Genomic DNA, 19,796 nt, shown 5'->3' on the forward strand with positions numbered 1-19,796 from the left:
TCCAGTGATCCCATCGCTGCCACATGTTCCCCCCCGTGCCTCCTGGGTGGGTGCATAGTCCACTGAGCTTACAGGGGGCCACGTTTTGGGACCCAGAGAGGAGGATGGGGGGTAAAACACCTGCAGATGGACATGCAAAAAAACTTTTTGTAAGTCATCATTAAATAATATTAGAGGGAGTATATAGAAGTGCTTGGCAGCGGTAGGCTTATTATTACTTGGTAATTTAATGGATTCATATTGTAAAAGAATTAAACTAGTTATACATAGCATGGCGTAGTTTATTCGTTAGTTATATTGATTATAAGAGGGATTGGCCGACAGTGGGGAAAAAAAGGTGGGTGAGGGATAAGGTGTGGTGATGTGATGGGTGAAGTGAAAATGCATGATGTGAGGTAGACTGATGACGGGGCAAGAGGGATGTGAAAACAAAACAAAACCAAACTACTGCAAAAGAAAACTGAAACAACCAAATATTGGAAGTGTAAAGTGACAGGTGTGGGCAACTAGATGAGTATGAAGAGAATAATGCATGTGTGTATGTGAGGAAAAGAGAAAAGAAAAAGGAGGATAGTTGAATAAGATGGTGAACGTGAAATGGATCAAGGTGCCAAACACGAGTGATATGACACTGAATGCTATATGCATAAAGTGAGGAAGTAGGATTATGGGTATATTACTAAAGAATAATATTGTGTGGGTTAAGTAGTAATGTTAGTAAATGAATGGGTGTCGCATAAGTACAAGGATTACCCAGTCAGAATCATTCCAAAAGCTGCACTTACCAAGCACTCCATCAGTCTTGTATTAGTGTATGACAGCACTACCAGGGAACACCTCAGGATCTCCTGGGAGCTGTGGGATTTTATAGTATCTGCATGATTTGTCCATTGTCTGCAGGTGTCAGACCCCACCCAATCCACCCTCCCACAGGTCTACAACACCAAAAGGGCATCATCTGCATGGTCCCCTCGGCGTTCCGGAAGGCATAAGCCCTGGCCTAAGCCATCGCCTCCGACGCAAAAGCGCGACGTCACTGACAGTCCGGTGGCGATCATTAGCTTGGAAAAGATCTGAAGGTTTACTGGTTATCTTAACCTTTTTGAGATGTGTTGCTACCATCAATGTCAAATGTCAAAATTACTACTTCCTTTTTTTTTTTTTTTTTTTTTTTATTGTACAATTGCTCTGTTTTAAGCATTTTTGATATTTTATTCACAATAGAAAACATACAGTGGGGATGGAAAGTATCCGGACCCCCTTAGATTTTTCACTTTTTGTTGCAGTCATTTGCTAAAATCAATTAAGTTAATTTTTTTTTTTTCCGCATTAATGTACACACAGCACCCCATATTGACAGAAAAACACAGAATTGTTGACATTTTTGCAGATCTATTAGAAAAGAAAACCTGAAATATCACATGGTCCTAAGTAGTCAGACCCTTTGCTGTGACACTCATATTTAACTCAGGTGCTGTCCATTTCTTCTGATCATCCTTGAGATCGTTCTGCACCTATTTGAGTCCAGCTGTGTTTGATTATACTGATTTGACTTGATTAGGAAAGCCACACACCTGTCTATATAAGACCTTGCATCTCGCAGTGCATGTCAGCGCAAATAAGAATCATGAGGTCAAAGGAACTGCCTGAAGAGCTCGGAGACAGAATTGTGGCAAGGGACAGATCTGACCAAGGATATAAAAAAAAATACTGCTGCACTTAAGGTTCCTAAGAGCACAGTGGCCTTCATAATCCTTAAATGGAAGACGTTTGGGATGACCAGAACCCTTCCTAGAGCTGGCCGTCCACCCAAACTGAGCTATCAGGGGAGCCTTGGTGAGAGAGGTAAAGAAGAACCCAATGATCACTGTGGCTGAGCTCCAGAGATGCAGTCGGGAGATGGGAGAAAGTTGTAGAAAGTCAACCATCACTGAAGCCCTTCACCAGTCGGGGCTTATGGCAGAGTGGCCCGACTGAAGCCTCTCTTCAGTGCAAGACACATGAAAGCCTGCATGGCGTTTGCTAAAAAAAAACACCTCCAGGATGGTGAGAAATAAGATTCTCTGGTCTGATTAGACCAGGATAGAACTTTCTGGCCTTAATTCTAAGCGGTATGTGTGGAGAAAACCAGGCACTGCTCTTCACCTGTCCAATACAGTCCCAACAGTGAAGCATGGTGGTGGCAGCATCATGCTGTGGGTGTGTTTTTCAGATGCAGGGACAGGACGAGGGAAAGATGAATGCGGCCAAGTACAGGGATATCCTTGACGAAAACCTTCTCCAGAGTGCTCAGGACCTCAGACTGGGCCAAAGGTTTACCTTCCACTAAGACAATGACCCTAAGCACACAGCTAAAATAACAAAGGAGTGGCTTCACAACAACTCCGTGACTGTTCTTGAATAGCCCAGCCAAAGCTTTGACTTAAACCCAATTGAGCATCTCTGGAGAGACCTAAAAATGGCTGTCCACCAACGTTTACCATCCGACCTGACAGAACTGGAGAGGATCTGCAAGGAGGAATGGCAGAGGATCCCAAATCCAGGTGTGAAAAACTTGTTGCATCTTTCCCAAAAAAAATCATGGCTGTATTAGATCAAAAGGATGCTTCTACTAAATACTGAGCGAAGGGTCTGAATACTTGGACCATGTTATATTTAAGTTTTTCTTTTTTAATCTGCAAAAATGTCAAGTCTGTTTTTCTGTCAATATGGGGTGCTGTGTGTACATTGAGGGGGGAAAAAAAATTAGTTAAATGATTTTAGCAAATGGCTGCAGTATAATGGAGTGAAAAAATTAAGGGGGTCTGAATACTTTCCGTCGTCCCCACTGTATGTGTTTTGGAATTTGCAAATCCTTGCATTCTGTTTTTATGTAGATTGTAGAGTTCCAACATTTTTGGAATTGCGGTTGTATTTTTCAGGAGGAATCCAAGGCAAAAGAATATTAACGCACTGCTTTAGCACAAGTAATATTTATAGAGTTCCTCCTCCTTGAGTTCAAATTCACTTAATTTTCTCTATTTTTTTTTTCCCCGCTGTTTGAAGGAGCTCTAAGTGAATTATACAAACAGCTGTATCTTGCAGGATTCATGCAACTGTCTGAACTTCCTTAGTAGCTACCTGTGCCTTGCTGCAGCAATGAGAAGCTTCATTCTTTTATGTAGATTAATGAAATTGGCATTTAGGCACCACATGGGTAAACACAGGACATGCATGTGTTTTAGTTTTGCCACTTCAGCTGCCATATGGGGTATATTCTATACTGCTGCCCACCGAAAACCAATGTATCTGTTTATTTTCATTCTTACAGTGATATTGAGATTTCTCGAAGACAGAGTCCAAAAGCTATTGATGTGCTTGCCAAAGAGATAGGATTGGTTTCTGACGAACTTGAAATGTATGGTCGCACCAAAGCCAAAGTACGCCTGTCTGTTCTGGACAGATTAAAAGAGCAACCAGATGGAAAATATGTCTTGGTTGCAGGGTAAGAATACTTAGTTGGTCCATTTTTAATGTTGAACGTTCTGGTCTTTTTCTTTGTAGAGTTAAATTACTTGGCTACTGTAAATTCTTGCTTAACAGTCTGGTAATTTGTGTAGTCGGATGTGCTATAGTCATAGTATTTTCAATATAGCGTATACTTTTATGTTAATGTTTTGAATGCAGTTTTCATTAAATAGCAAAATCGAATGCCCCGTACACACGAGCGGACTTTTCGACATCAAAGGTCCGACGGAACGATTCCGGCAGACTATTCGATCGTGTGTGGGCTGCAGCGGACTTTTGATTTGCAAAAATCCGACAGACTTTAGAAATGGAACATGTTTCAAATTTTTCCGCCGGATCCAGTTCCTATCGAAAAATCCGCTCGTCTGTATGCTAGTCCGATGGACAAACAGCGACGCTAGGGCAGCTATTGGCTACTGGCTTCAAACTTTCTTATTCTAGTCCGGTCGCACATCATCACGTTCCAATCCGTCGGACTTTAGTGTAATTGTGTGTGGCCAAGTTCATTCATTCGCAAAGTCCGTCAGAACTCTGTCCTAGTCCGTTGAAAAGTCTGCTCATGTGTACGCGGCATTAGTCTTCTGACCAAGATCCATTTAATGTTTTCCCTTTTTTTTTTATTCTGTTTTTCTTTTCCTTGTTAGAAAATGACTTTCTTGTGATAGCAGCCAGTGTCTGGGTAGAAGAATGCTCCTCCCATTCACAATTTAACCCCCTAGTGGGACTTAAATGGCCCCTGGTAATGGTTAAATCATATTGAGATATAATGCATCAAAAAGAATATTAAAATTTCAATACAAATTTTATTGGAAACCTTGTTAAAAAAAAGAGGCTAATGACAAAACAAATCTTGGAGAGGAGGTGGATTGCGGTAGCTGGCCGCGGAAGCAAAAATTTTAAATTTAGCTCTGGCTACGGGATGTACATCCTGGACAAGAACTACTTCCTCTAGAGCAGCAAACTAAAAATCATTCATTTTATAATTTTAGCAGCAGATGTTAGTGCGGGCTTATGTTGCTTTTCTAGTTCAGACACTTTCCGTCAGAATGCTAGGTTTGTGGGAAGCGGCACCTCAGAGCATATGTATTGCAGTGCTCGTTCTATTTGCTCCTTTTTGGAGCTAGATGTTTGTGGTAAGTACTTTTTTAAAGCGCCGAAATAGAAATCACAAACTTTAACAACGTAACACGTGTTTTAATAGTATTCTTGGCATATGTAGAAATTTCATAAACTTGATATCCAATTTAAAAAATCTGCTGTTAGCGGGATTGGGTGGAGGTTTGAAATGTGCCCTTCAGCCAACTAGTGTGTGTGAGAGACAAGCTAATACAATTTATGGCAGACTGTAAATATTAAGTCTCTCTTCTCCAGGGAGATATGATCGTAATATACAAGTATCTAAATAGTGATTCTAGCATAGGGAGTAAAGTCTTCAGTCTCCGGTCTCTTAAGACACGTAGCCATGCAGGGAGAAGCAGTTTAACCCTAAACTGCATAGGAGGTTCTGTTAGAGCGGTAAAGATGTGGAACAGTAAGGTTGAATAAAGACACCAGCCCATCCATTTCACCACTGACTTTATAACGGTTTACCAGTATCATTGAAAGCAAAAGAAAATGCCACATTTCTGGTTGTTCCCAGAAGAGTAAAAGAGGAAATCTTCCAGTGGGGACACTAGTTCTGATGATTCACTTTGGAGGGGTTTTCTCTCACTTTCTCTTCTGGCTTTAGAACAGGAAGCAAGAAAAATCTCTCCATTGGAACACTGGCAAAAAAAAACTGACAGGGGTTATTACCCACCCTTACTCTATTCAAAATGAAGAAAAAAAAAAATCCCATAGTTTAGAATTTAATCTTTTGATGGTCAAAGATATAATCTTTTTTTTTTTTTTTTTTGTGGCTAAAATGACTAAAAAATTGTGTATGACAAACATTTCTGCCTGGTAATCATGGAGCGAAAGCGACCAGTTGTAATTTACTTGTGTCCTATTTGATCTAAAACCACTGCTAAATTAGTGTAAAAGCCTGTGCCTAGGTTGTATACAAATGATTGCCAAACTGATAACTAGTGCTCATTTTCATATACACAGCGTTTTTGACATTAGCGATCCCTCACATTTCAATGACTGGGGGACACGTGCAGATCTTTTTGAATATGTATGTTGTGGGCAATATAGCCCTTCTGTCAGGTTTCTTTGTAAGCATAGATTCCTATACATACTACTAGTTGGTTAAATGCTAACGTCATGTGGTTAGTTCTCATTCACATAATTGAGTGTCTTAGTTTTGGATTTGCATACATTTGTCTCATGGCATTGTATTGCTTTTCTGATGGTGTGGTTTTACTCTCTTGCACATTCAAGTATACACGGGAGCACCTGAGTAGCTGCTAAAGCAGCTCCACAGTGGATAATTTGATAGTTTTTCAGATTTTGGCTCTGTAGTTATGTGTAGACCCCTATCAAAATTCACTTCAGTCTTTCGATTTCTTGCCAAAATAATAGTTGATTCTTCTCTTGTGTATCATGCCAAATGGTTTAAATGCAAGCCATGTGTGCTATCTGACCAGGTACCGCTTACAGCAGCCTCATTCATTCATGTTGCAGCTATGACCTTTTCTTCACTTTATTTTGGAAGTAGAACCATCCCACAGCAAGTATCATAAAGTCATTTGACATATGTTTCTTCTTTATTTTTCACAATTTTAGCATAACTCCTACTCCTCTTGGTGAAGGGAAAAGCACAGTTACCATTGGGCTGGTACAAGCTCTCACCGCACATAAAGATATCAATTCTTTTGCATGCTTGAGACAACCTTCACAAGGGCCCACTTTTGGTGTTAAAGGTAAGTTTGGAATGATGGGGGCTCGTGTACAGATGCTTTCTTTCACTAAAACTAAATGCGTTTCTCAGGAAATAGAAGGTAGTTTTAGGTAAATCGTGTTCTACGCTTGGATGTAAATGCCTCCCCAATTAGGCCCAAATAACAGTCCTTCCTATATTAGAACCTCCACCCATGGACAGTGCTGTTTTTTCACTAGGTTGTATAAAACCTGCCTGGTAGTCTTGGTTGGCAGTTGAATTGGGACCCTAGCATCCACAGTTTCCGGTTTCCTAGCTGACTTGACATAATTATCCAAAATTTTATATTTTGCCTCCTTAGTTGCTTTCCAAGCCTTGCATCCAAGCCACATGTAGATCCTCTAACCTTGGCTTTATTGGCAGCAGTGCAATCAGATTATTTTTTTGGTTGAGCCAGACTTCTAGAAGAGATCCTGTTTTGTAAGCTCTAATGAGCAGGGCCCTCTGATTCCGCCTGTACTGTCTGCCCTCATGTTGTAAAGCTTGTATAAACTTGGCGCTATAATAAACCCTGAATAATAATAATAATTTTAGTTTTTTAGATTGCATGTGGTAGACAGCAGATGGTCTATCTGTAAGCACATGCTTTCTCCGACTGAAAGCAGTAGTAAACTTCATTTTGTTTTTTTCTTTTTAAACCCTGTAAGACAATGGCAGCATGTGCTAGTATGCATCGCCTACTAGCACATCCTGAAATACCTTAAAATGAAGCCCTCCAGCAGAGTGCTCTTCTGGGTTTGCGTCCTCCTGGCATCTGATTTGGCTGTGCCGCGATGTCATGGACCGCAGCGCTCCGAAGGGACAGCATACCCATGTGACGTCACTGGTTGAATGCAATGTGAATATCTCCTAAGCTGTGCAGGTTTAGGCAATATTCACTGTGCCTACAGGTAAGCCTTACTGTGGGTACTAGGTCAAAAAAAGGGTTTACTTCCACTTGAAGTTGGTACTTTTTAAAAAATGTATTGTACGTCCTTGCCCTGAAGACTTTGAATCATACCCGATGTTTTATTTTCATCAGAGGTGCACTTTTTTGTGTGCTTATTTTTTTTAATTTTACTATAATACTTTATCAGTAAGTAAATTGTCTTATAATGCATTCTAACATTAGATCGCGGTAAAGGTGTGAATTATTACTTGAAATTGTTTTGAAATACACTTGGTTTGTTGGTGATTTGATGGATCGAGCAGTAGTTGAGAATCATTTTCTTCTAACGTGTCTGTCATTGCATTCTATGGGGTGGCCTTATTAAAGGCAAATAGATGGGTTGATTTACTAAAATTGGAGTGCAAAATCGGTTGCAGCTCTGCATAGAAACCAATCAACTTCTAGGGTTTTTAATTTTTTTTTATTTTTTTGTCAAAGCCTAATTGAACTAGCTGAAGTTAGAAGCTGGCTACCATGCACAGCTACTGTACACCAGATTTTGCACTCTCCAGTCTTGGTAAATCACCCCCAGAGTGTGTACTTTGCATGTGCAGTTACACCCATTTCCCCCAGAACTAGTAAATGTGATAAAGGTTCACTTTGTAAAGAATACCCAATCGGATGGAAGGAAAATAAAAAAAAACTAAGAATTTTTGCTTGCACATGATTGGATGGTGCAAAGCAGCAGAGCTTTACCACATTTACTAAACTGAGAAAATTGGTGCAACTATACAGACCTTTTTCCCTTTAGTAAATCCACCCCTATGACTTCTAGTAAGTGTATTTTTTTATTTATTTTTTTGCATTTTTCATAAAATTGTATGGTGTTCTGCTTTTTATATCATTTTTGTTATATTCATAGGTGGAGCGGCAGGAGGTGGCTATGCTCAAGTTATCCCTATGGAAGAGGTATATACAAGAACAATCAAGCATTTTCTAATGCAAGGGAAAAGTTTGTTCTCATGCTGAATGCTAGTTGCCTGACTGCCACACTGGTCTAATTCAGCTTGTGAAATCATTAACTTAAAACAAGTATGCAGATCAGTTCTTGTTCTTGGGGAACAGCTTAAAATGTTGAACTACCCATTTGAGGAGAGACCAGTAATGGCATCCTATTTTTCTCCGTACAAGCTTCCTTTTAACATGCCTATAGACATAAGATGATTAATCCATGCAACTTCATTCTGTTATGTTAATTTTTGTGAACTATATGGATTACATTCACTTGTGTTCATCATACCCCTACATTAACACTAAGGCCAAATGAGGTAGCTGGATAAAGCAAACTTGTGCGGCCACATACAATTGCCTGCAGCTTCTTAGGAAAGTGAGCACCCACTAGTGCCACACAGTAACTTTTTTATAGTGTGCCTGATCATCACCTACATCTATTTTGACATCTTTTATTCCCATAGAGTGCTAAAACTTTTGTAGCAGCAATATTGTATCCTCCACACCCATCAAACAATACAGTGCACTGATTTCCTTAATGCAATCCTTTCTGTTGCCAATGCAGAGGAAAAATGGGATTTACTTGACTTTTGCCCCTCCCAAGCAGTTTCCTCTCCTGTAATTTTGGGTATAGGGAAAGAAAGCTTGATGTAAGCTCACAGTTCAGTTTGTCCAAACATCCACAGAGCTGTTAAGTCCTTCCCTGCCCTTGTGTGAAACTGTTGGACCAATAACAAAGCACCAATGCTGTCGCATGGAATAGAGGGGGGGGGGGGGGGGCGCGAGTCTCGTGCTCACCCATACCCAGAATTCCAAGTATTTTACTTTGCTCCCAACAGGTAAACTGGCTTTAGAGAAGGGAAGAAAAATTATTGCATGTGCTGCAGCTGGATCTGAAAAACTTTTTCTCTTTCGTTCATTGACGGACACAGCTCCTTTAATTCTTGACCTTGGGGTTATCACGCCACCTTCAAGAGAGGACTAGGCAGAACATGTAACACATGTAAAAACAGCAAGACTGCACAGTGCCGCCCAGGGGGCGGTCCCTCTGGCTATAATCCCTCACCCTGCTTCTTGCAGCTCAGTTTTTTTTCTGCCTAGTGTAGAAGGACCTGGCTCCCTGAGGAGATCATTGGTCCTGGGATTTCTTTTTTTTTTTTTTTTTTTTAATTTTCTACAATTTTTGAACCTGTGATCTACAATCAACAGCCGGGCTGGGTGACAGGCTGGATAATATAGATCCTTGTAGTCTCCCCAGCCTGGCCATCGAGCGTGAGCATACCCTAGCTATGCGCTGGGTCAGCCACGACATGCCCCTTCTGCTCCAGGGGCGGCTGGTGAGCTATATGTTCTGGGGCACACATGTGACCGGGCTACTGCTGTCCATGTCCGTGTACCATGGCCACCAACAGCCACCCCGTACTGCTCGGATGATGGGTCTGTGGTGGAATGCGTCCAGCAATCCTGACAGGAAGGGTAAGTATGGCTCACCCTGCCCCGGCATGATAGCGCAGCTGGGCATTCCCTGGGAGGTCAACTAGGGGGTCTCTTGCTCTCCCTTTCCCCTCTCCATATCCCTCATTCCTTCCTCCCACTGCTGGGGCCCCTGTGTGACTGGGATTAAGGTGTGGTGTATGTACCTAGGCCAGGGGTCCCCCCGAGGGGTCTTCGGGCTTTGGCGGGGGGTTGCACTGGCTGTTAAGGTCAGTTTTGACCTTTCTGTTCCCTTTGCCTGAGTAAATTTACCTCAGGAGAGGCTGCCGCCATTTTGCTGAGGCCGCGGCCATTTTCCTGCAGTCTTATGCAGTGTATGGGCTGTCGGCCATTTTCTAGAAGGTTTGGCGGCCATTTTCTTTGTGATTTTTGTGCTACGGATGTCCGGCAGCCATTTTAATGTAGCCTTAGTGCATTTTTACCTGTGGCAGACGAGTGAGGGTGAGCATGGCGTCAGAAGCTGGCACTTTTTCCCCAGACATCCCTCCTGTGGCAACTGGCTCGCTCTGATTTAGACTCTGGTCCCGCTGTGACTGGCTGCCCCATTTTCTGGTGTATAAGAGGATGCGGATCGGACAGTGAGAATGACTCTGCATCTGGGTTAGAGCAGGAAAAAGCACTAGTAGGAGCACTTATCACTGTGGTGCGGGATACCCTGAAGATACAGGATGCAGCAGGAACCTTTGCTGAGGTGGCGGTCCCTTTTCAGGACCTGCTACTGTGTGGGGTGATAGTACATGTACCGATGCTAGAAAGGTTTCAGGGATTTTACTCCAATCTGTTTGTAGTCCCCAAAAAGGAAAGGGTACGTCCAATCCAGGACTTGAAGACCCTCAACAGCTTTGTGAAAGTGCAAAGGTTCAGGATGGAATCAGTTCGCTCCGTGGTCGCTGCACTCTATCAGGGAGACTTCCTGGCATCCCTGGATATCCAGGAGGCGTACTTACATGTACCCATATGCCTCAGGCATCAGAGGTTTCTGCGATTTGCAGTCGGAAGAGCACTACCAGTTTGTGGCTCTCCCTTTTGGCCTGACGTCAGCACCCCGAGTGTTTACCAAAGTGTTTTCCTTAACAGTGCTAGAATGGGAGCTATGTGGGATTGCAATCGTGGGTTACCTAGACGACCTCCTTCTGAGAGCAGCTTCGGCCTCAGAATTAATGAAGGATGTAGCGATCACCATGCATATTCTCCCGGAGTTTGGTTGGGTGCTCAACCTAAAGAAGTCAGTGTTAGTGCCGACTAAACACCAGGAGTACCTGGGCTTGCGGAAGGAGATTTTGTCAAAATGGAACAAATCTCCATTATCCCTGGATTGTCAAATTTGGGTGAGCCAGTTAGTCAGGGATTTCCTTCTCTGGTGGCTGAGGTCTCTGGTCCTTCAGTCTGGGAGATTGTTTGTTTCTCTCCATTGGATGGTGATCACAACGGACGCCAGCCTGACCGGTTGGGGGAAAGTTTTTTTTTTTATTTTTTTAACAGTACAGTCAGCCAAGGGCCTCTGGTCACGGGAAGAATCCCAACTGCCGATCAATGTGCTCGAGCTTCGGGAGATCAGACTGTGCCTCTCCACGTTGTCAAGGAGGCTACAGGGGCATCCAGTCAGGATCCAGTCGGACAATGCCACGGCAGTGGCATATGTCAACCATCAAGGAGGAACGAGGAGCTCGGTCGCAACACAAGGTTGTTCACATCCTCCAGTGGGCAGAGCGGCACGTGCCTCGCTGATCAGCCATATACATTCCAGGCGTAGAAAACTGACTACCTAAGGCCGACTACCCAAGTCGTCAGATGCTGGTCCCAGGGGAATGGTCATGGCATCCGGATTTATTCCGGGTCCTTTGCCTAAGGTGGGACACATCAGATGTGGACCTCCTTGGCCTCCCGGCTCAATCGGAAGGTGCAGAGGTTTGTGCCCAGGACGAGAGACCCCTGGGCAGATGGGTTGGTGGCTCCCTGCTGACAGAAGGGCTCAGGCGGTTGCCCAGTCCATGTTTACGGTGGTGGGGTCAGTATTGCGGCCAGTGTTAGCCAAGACTCTGTCACAAACACTTACTGAATGGGCTGTTGTTGCACCGCGAGTTGGGGAAGGAACAGGTTTCCCCAGTCTGCGTGGAACTGGCAGACCAGTTGGTGCACAGCCTTAAGCCATAGCCTGTCTGTGATGGGGCCCTGGATATGGCCCCTTTGCTTTCTAGAGCCTCAGTATCGGCAGTGGCGCTGTCGCTTGATTTGGCTTAAATGCTGGTCTGCGGACCAGGCATCTAAGAAAGCGCTGGCGGATTTGCCCTTCCAAGGGGAGAGGCTATTTGAAGCCTCGCTGGATGACATTAAGAATGTTACTGGGGGAAAGAGTACTTTGCTTCCACAGTCCAGAATGTGTAAGGAGCCACGCCGTAGGCAGGGCCCCTCTTTTTACGCTCAAAATCAGCTTTTTCGTCTGCCCGGGTAGGCGGGTAAGCATTCCTAGTCCGACAAGGTGCCCGCTGAGGGACAAAGGTGTCCCTGGTTTCACAAGCCAAAGAAACCCGCAAGCAAATCATCTGCCGCATGAAGGTTTACCCCCACCCGACTCTCAGGTGGGGAGTTGCCTTCGGGAGTTTGCAGTCCGGTGGACCTCTTTCCTTTCCGACCAGTGGGTCTGCGAACTGGTTTCGTTAGGCTACAAAATAGAATTTCTTTCTTGTCCGCTAAACAGATTCCCCCCTCCCAACCTTCATCTTCTTCCGGCTTGTCGGGAGACCCTGTTTGGGGCAGTACAGGACTTGCTACTGCGGGGGGGAGGGGGGGGGGGTGATTGGAAAGGTTTCAGGGATTCTACTCCAATCTGTAGTCCTGAAGAAGGAAGGGGCCAGTCTGGTTCTGGATCTCAAGGCCCTCAATTGCTGTGTGGAGGTTCAGGATGGAATCGGTTCATTCCATGGTCGCTGCACTTCATCAAGGGGATTTCTTGGCGTCTTTGGACATCAAGGATGCATACTTGCATGTCCCCATATGCATCAGACACCAGAGGTTTGTGCGATTTGCAGTAAGGGATGAGCACTACCAATTTGTAGCTCTTCCTTTTGGCCTGAGACAACGAGGGATCGCAATCGTGGGTTACCTGGACGACCTCCTCCTGAGAGCAGCTGCCTCAGAATTAAGGGAGGATGTGGCTATCACCATACAGACTCTCCGGGAGTTTGGTTGGGTGTTGAACCTCCAGAAGTCTGTGTTGGTGCCAACTCAGCGCCTGAAGTACTTGGGGTTGATTCTGGACTCCTCAGAGGCAAGAGTCTTTCTCCCTTCGAACAAGCTGTAGACTCTTTAAACCACAGTGCAGTTATTGATGTGGTGGTCGTCACTGCGTTTTTGCATGCGAGTTCTGGGTCTCATGGTAGCCACAGAGGGATCGCAATCGTGGGTTACCTGGACGACCTCCTCCTGAGAGCAGCTTCTGCCTCAGAAATTAAGGGAGGATGTGGCGATCACCATACATACACTCGCTCTCAATTTTCCCCTAAATTCGCCTCCTATCTTTGCTCTCCCTGGCTTACCATTTATTATATTTCTTGGAGGCCTGTTTTTTTATCTTTTTTATTTTTTGCATTAGAGATGTCGTCTGGGGTAAACTGATATTAGATTCTAAACCGGTCATTATAATAACCAAGCTAGACCTGCTGCTTTAGTTCTGAGCAGTTGGGACTTCCCAAAACTGGTATTTCAGTGTTTGGTAGAGGTTTAAGAATCATGTTAACTGAGAATATATCCCTCGTGTACATTATGAGGGTGTTTCTATCACATTTTTTAAAACTATTTCATGTTAAGGAGAAGACTTTAAAATGTTTTAGCAAGATGAGGAACTATGGGAGTTACTGCTCCACTGGAGACCCGACGAAGTGAACTGATTCAGTCCTGTATACACTGCCATTAGTGACCTCTCCTTCAAAAGATGTTAGTTGTCTCTGACTTCAATACTCTGAGCTGCTTCCCTGGAGCCAGAGAACAGATGAAAATTCCTCACTTTTCTTTGACCTGCATACTTGTTACTGGTCATCTATGCTGTGAACGCCAACAGATGATCCACAAAAAATTTCGAGAGTAGGTGTGCTATTTCGGCTTATGTTTTCCTCTTAAAGTACAACTAAAGGCTTTTGCTTTTTAGTTTTGGATAGTGGAGAGGGATTAAGATCCCTGTCGGTTTGGGCAGTCTGTGCCCCCGTTAGGGAGATTCACCACCTATTTGCCCTGTTTACCATTATCATTGAAAGTAAAAGAAAATCCCTTAATTTGCAGAGATTTCCTCGCTTCCTGTTTTGGCTACAGGACAAGAAGTGAAAGGAAATCTAAACAAGACCGATTTATAATCGTCCCTTCCTCTATCCAAAATGAAGAGAATTTGCCTATAGTTCTCATTATAAGGCCACTTTCAAACCTGTACATTTCAGCATGGTGTACATGGCATCTAAAATACATGTTGGCATCCTATTTTTATTGGGTCTGATTTATATATAGGGCCTTGGAAAAGTATTCGTACCCCTTGACATTTTCAACATTTTGTTATGTTGCAGCCCAAAAACGTAAATGTGTTTTATTGGGATTTTATGTGATAAACCAACACAAAGTAACACTTAATTGTGAAGTGGAAGGAAAATGATAAATGGGTTTCAACATATCTAAAAAGTGTGGCGTACATTTTGTATCCAGTCCCTTTACTCTGATACCCATAACTAAAATCTAGTTGAACCAATTGCCTTCAGAAGTTCCCTAATTAGTAAATGGTGTTCACCCGTGTGAAATTTCAAGCTCGGTATAAATACAGCTGTTCTACGAAGCCCTCAGAGGTTTGTTAGAGAACCTTTTATTGCACAAACGGCATCAAGAAGGCCAAGAAACACACCAGACAGGTCAGGGATAAAGTTGTGGAGAAGTTTAAAGCGGGGTTAGATTATAAAAAATATCTCGAGCTTAGAACATCTCACGTAGCCCTGTTCAATCCAAAAAAGAGTATGGCACAACTGAAAACCTACCAAGACATGGCCGTCCACCTAAACTGACAGGCCCGGCAAGGAAAGCATTAATCAGATGCAGCCAAGAGGCACATGGTAACTCTGGAGGAACTGTGGAGATCACAGCTCAGGTGGGAGAATCTGTCCAGAGGACAACTGTTATTCGTGCACTCCACAAATCTGCCCTTTATGGAAGAGTGGTAAGAAAGCCATGGTTGAAAGCCATAAGAAGGCCAGTTTGCGAGATGCTGGTCAGAGTTAATGGGATGATGGATGGTGCCAAATACAGGGCAATCTTAGAAGAAAACCTGTTAATCTGCAAAAGACGTGGGACCTGGACAGAGGTTCACCTTCCTGCAGGGCAACAACCCTAAACATAAAGCCAGAGCAACAATGGCATGGTTTAGAGCATATTCATGTGTTAGAATGGCCCAGTCAAAGTCCAGACCTAAATCAAATTGAGAATCTGTGGCAAAACTTGAAAATTTGCTGTTCAGACGTGCTCTGTGCAATCTGACAGAGCTTAAGCTATTTTGCAAAGAAGAATGTGTAAAGCTGGTAGAGACATGGCCAAAAAGACTTGCAGCTGTAACTACAGGGAACAGTGGTTCTACAAAGTATTGACCCAGGAGGCTGAATACAAATGCAAGCCACACTTTTCAGTTTGTGAAAATTTTTGAAAACCATTTTCCTTCCACTTCACAATTACGTGCTACTTTGTGTTGGACTATCTCATAAAATACAAATTTTCATACATCATGGCACACAAGCTAATCATTACCTACTGGGTTATACGCCATCTCTAGGTGAATGGACACTGGGAGACAAAGTCTTAGACAGGAAATGATCCCCTATATAACTCCTCCCATACAGGAAGTACATCAATTTTTTTTTTTTTTTTTTACCAGTGTCTGCAAGGTGGATGGACACATGTTTTTTGAGTTCCAGGTCTCTAGTCCCACAAACAGTTCTTAAATCAAGGGATTGACCGGATCCATTTGACACAGGCTCCTATATGCTTAGATAAATGATACCCCGAACCTCACAAAGACACAAGATCCTGCAATGTTTTGCATGTAATGCGACCTCCGGGTGCTGAACCCTGCGAAGTGGAATCCTGGACACCACAGCTCTAAGGCATTCCTGCAGTGTGCTGTACAGGTCCAAGGTCCACTTTACAAACATTTGGAAAATGGTGGTTCAGGACCAGTGGGTCACCTCGACTTTATATCCCATGGTTACAAGCTGAAATTACGAGGGGGGGGGTCCCCCTCAGGTTTCTAAGATCCCTGAACCAGTATCTACTAATCCAGTTCTTAAGGATGGAGTCTGTCCGCTCAGTTGTAGCCTCGCTCCAGATGGGAGACTTTTTAGCCTCCATCGATGGAAAGGAGGTGTATTTTACATGTACCTATCTTTCAGCCTCGTCTGAGGTTCCTGCGATTTGCAATAGAGGAACGTTATTTTCAGTTTGTGGCTCTACCCTTCGGGCTTGCCACAGCTCCCCAGGTGTTCACAAAGGTCCTAGCACCTTTACTGGGTCTTTTAAGGTCCCAAGGCATCTTGGTGTTCAGGTATCTGGACAACCTCCTGCTTAGAGATCACACACTACAGGCTCCAGAACAGCACATAACCTGCACAGTGCAGTATTTAGAAATCTTGGGCTGGGTCATAAATACCAAAAAGTCAGCAGCTCAAATACCAAAAAGTCAGCAGCTCAAAGTCTGAAGTATTTAGGTTTGATCCTAGATGCAGTCCAAGCAAGGGTATTTTTGCCACCCATAAGGATCTGTGCCCTGAAGGATCAGGTGTGCAACATAGGGGGCACCAGAAAACCCTCCATTCAGCTCTGAGGCTTCTAGGAAGGATGGCGTCCTCCTGTGAGGCAGTACCCTATGCCCAGTTCCATTCCAGGCCTATACAACAAGACATCTTATTGGCTTGGAACAGGAGAGGACAAGCCCTGGATTATCTAATGTTATCTTCTCAGGCACGCTTAAACATAAACTGGTGGTTGCAGGATCAGAACCTGCGAAAGGGAAGATCCTTCCTTCCTGGTAACTTGGACAGTACAGAGTACAGATGCCAGTCTCTCAGGCTGGGTAGTGACCCTAGAGGGGAATCACAGCTCAGGGGAAATGGTCAAGGACAGAACAGATCCTGCCCATCAACTCCCTGGAGTTACGGGCAGTAAGTTTGGCCCTATTGTCCTGGATGGTGAAGCTTCAGGACTGCCCTATCAGGGTTTAGTCCGACAATGCCACTGCAGTGGCTTTTATATAAACTACCAAGGTGGTACCAGGAGTTGTTCAGCTCTGAAGGAGGGGAACCACATACTACCCTGGGCAGAGGGACCTGTGCTGATTCTATCGGCAGTCCATATCCTGGGAGTAGAGAACTGGAAGGTAGATTATCTCAGCCGCCAGCAGATCTGCCTGGGGGATTGGTCCCTGCACCCAGGGGTGTTCCAGGAAATTTGCCAGAGTTGGGGATGTCCAGAGGTTAACCTATTGGTATCCAGGTTCAACAAGCTACAGCAGTTTGTGTCGTTAACAATGGATCCTCTGGCAATTGGAGCAGATGCTCTGGTAGTTCAATTGAGCCAGTACTCCCTGTTTTTTTTTTTTTTCCCCCGATCGCTCTCCTTTCACATTTGTTGTGCAGGATTTGGAGGTGTGTGTGTGTGTGTGTGTGTGTGTGTGTGTGTGTGGGGGGGGGGGGGGGGGGGGGGTGTTCAAGTCATTCAGGTGGTACCAGCCTGGCCCAGAAGGCCCTGGTTCCCGGAGATTGTGAGATTGGCAATAGATGGGCCATGGACTCTTCTACACCACCCTGATCTGTCTCAAGGTCCTATATTCCACCCCAATTTACAGTCTCTAAATTTGATGGCATGGCTATTGAAGCCAGGGTGTTAAAGGACCATGGCATCTCGGGACCAGTGGTGTCACTTGGAAGATATATCTAAGTCTATTGCTTGGTGTGAAGCCAGAAAATGGTATCCTCGTAAATACGTTATTGGGAGAATTCTCTTTTCTACAGTCAGCTGTGGAAATCAGATTGGCTTTGAGTACAATCAAATTTTGGCCCTGTCAGTATTCTTCCAAAGGCCTTTAGCCTACCATTCACTGGTCCGAACCTTTATGCAGGGGGCACCTCGTTTGCTTCCCCCCATTAGGTCACCTATGGGTCCTTGGGACTTGACTTTGGTGCTGTCTGTTACAGAAGCAACCATTTGAGCCCATCAAGGAAATTCCATTAGACATGCTGGCACGCAAGCTAGCCTTCCTGATGGCCATCACCTCGGCAACAAGGGTGTCAGAGTTGGTAGCCCTTTTTGTGCAGGGAAGCATACTTGATCCTTCACCATGACAGGGTTGCGTTACGACCTGTTCCATCCTTTTTGCCAAAAGCGGTGTCCGCCTTTCATTTTAAATCAGGACATTTATTTTGCCTCCCCCCCCCCCCCCCCTGCTCAGCCTCATTCGGAATAGAGACGTTGTCCGGGCAGTCAAGTTTTGTCTAGATCTGCGGAGATCCGAGGATCAGAATCCTTTTGTTTTACCAAAAGGACCCAAGAAGGGACAGGCAGCTTCCATTGCCAATTGGGTCAGTCAATTGGTCATTCAGGCCTATGGTCTGAAACTTAAAGCTCTTCCCTTTAGGGTGAGAGCTCATTCTATCAGAGGTGTCGGAACCTCCTGGACTTTTTGCCATCGGGTATCTGTGGCTCAGATTTGTAAAGCTGCTACCTGGTCTTCAGTGCATACATTCTCAAAATGTTATAAGGTGGATGTTCAAGCAGTCGAGGATTCAGCTTTCGGACAGTGTACTGCGGCCACTATTTGGCAGGGTGTCTCCCTCCCCTCAAGGCTATTGCTTTGGGACGTCCCAGTAGGTAATGAATATTGGCCTAACTCTGTGTCCCATGATGTATGAAAGAAAATATATATATATTTTTTTCATCTTACTTACCTGTAAAATCCTTTTCTTTGAGTAAATCATGGGACACACATCCCCTCACCTCTTTTTTGAGGATCCAGTGCTTGCAACAAAACTGATGTACTTGATGGCGTATAACTTAATAGGTAATGATTATTAGCCTATCTCTGTATCGCATGATGTACTCAAAATGATCTTACAGGTAATTATGACGAAAGAAAATCCTATTTTTGATTGTAACATGGCAAAATGTGATAAAGTTCAAGGGGTATGAATACTTTTTCAAGGCACTGTAAATGTATATATGCATTGTGATGTGTTGTGAAAAGTCTTTAGGCACATTGGTCAGTGTACATTGAGGAGCCCATGGAAGTCAAAATTAATGAATGGAAACCCATGATATGGCAACAGAGCATTTAAATCTTGGCTTAGCTGTATTTGAAAAATGGCAGGTTCTTCTTACCATTGTGTGTGTGTGTGTGTGTGTGTGTGTGTGTTCGTGTGTGTGTGTGTGTGTGTGTGTGTATAAGAAATTCATTTAAAAAATGTGTGAAAACTGAAGCACATTGGTGTGAAGCCAGCCTAAAGGCTTACTTGAAATACAATTTTTGAGTAATAGTCTGAACTTTTTAACTAAAATACCAGTTTACTGTTTGTAGTGATTTGTCCAAGCCCCATGTATAATCAGATTCTCTTATTTTGTAGTTTAACTTGCACTTGACTGGCGACATTCATGCTATTACAGCAGCCAATAACTTGCTGGCAGCCGCCATAGATGCCAGGATTCTGCACGAGAACACGCAATCAGACAAGGTAATCATTACTTTGGGGATGGAGCTACAGCTATTGCCTTTCTTCCTTGGTACAAAGTAAAATGTTATATTTTCTATCTGTGAACCTGTAGTATATAAAATATTGTATTTTTATCTCTCTCTCTCGATCTCTCGATCTCTCGATCTCTCGATCTCTCGATCTCTCGATATCTCGATATCTCTCTCTCTCGATATCTCGATATCTCTCTCTCTCGATATCTCGATATCTCTCTCTCTCGATCTCTCGATATCTCTCTCTCTCGATCTCTCGATATCTCTCTCTCTCGATCTCTCGATATCTCTCTCTCTCGATCTCT

At 43.9% G+C, this 19,796-nt stretch overlaps 1 protein-coding gene across 2 annotated transcripts in view; it reads left to right on the forward strand.

Moving 5' to 3' along the window:
* MTHFD1L (methylenetetrahydrofolate dehydrogenase (NADP+ dependent) 1 like) overlaps positions 1-19,796 on the forward strand; it is a 377,119-nt gene that overhangs the window by 97,841 nt on the left and 259,482 nt on the right. For both annotated transcript variants that reach the window (XM_077486370.1, XM_077486371.1), the window contains exons 11-14: positions 3,311-3,484; positions 6,214-6,350; positions 8,158-8,204; positions 19,373-19,480. In XM_077486370.1, coding sequence (XP_077342496.1) covers positions 3,311-3,484; positions 6,214-6,350; positions 8,158-8,204; positions 19,373-19,480 — 466 coding nt within the window. The remainder of the gene's footprint in view (positions 1-3,310; positions 3,485-6,213; positions 6,351-8,157; positions 8,205-19,372; positions 19,481-19,796) is intronic.

Source organism: Lithobates pipiens, unplaced genomic scaffold, assembly GCF_037356315.1.
Source record: "Lithobates pipiens isolate NorthernLeopardFrog02 unplaced genomic scaffold, aLitPip1_a1.2 Scaffold_18, whole genome shotgun sequence".
Classification (NCBI taxonomy): domain Eukaryota; kingdom Metazoa; phylum Chordata; class Amphibia; order Anura; family Ranidae; genus Lithobates; species Lithobates pipiens.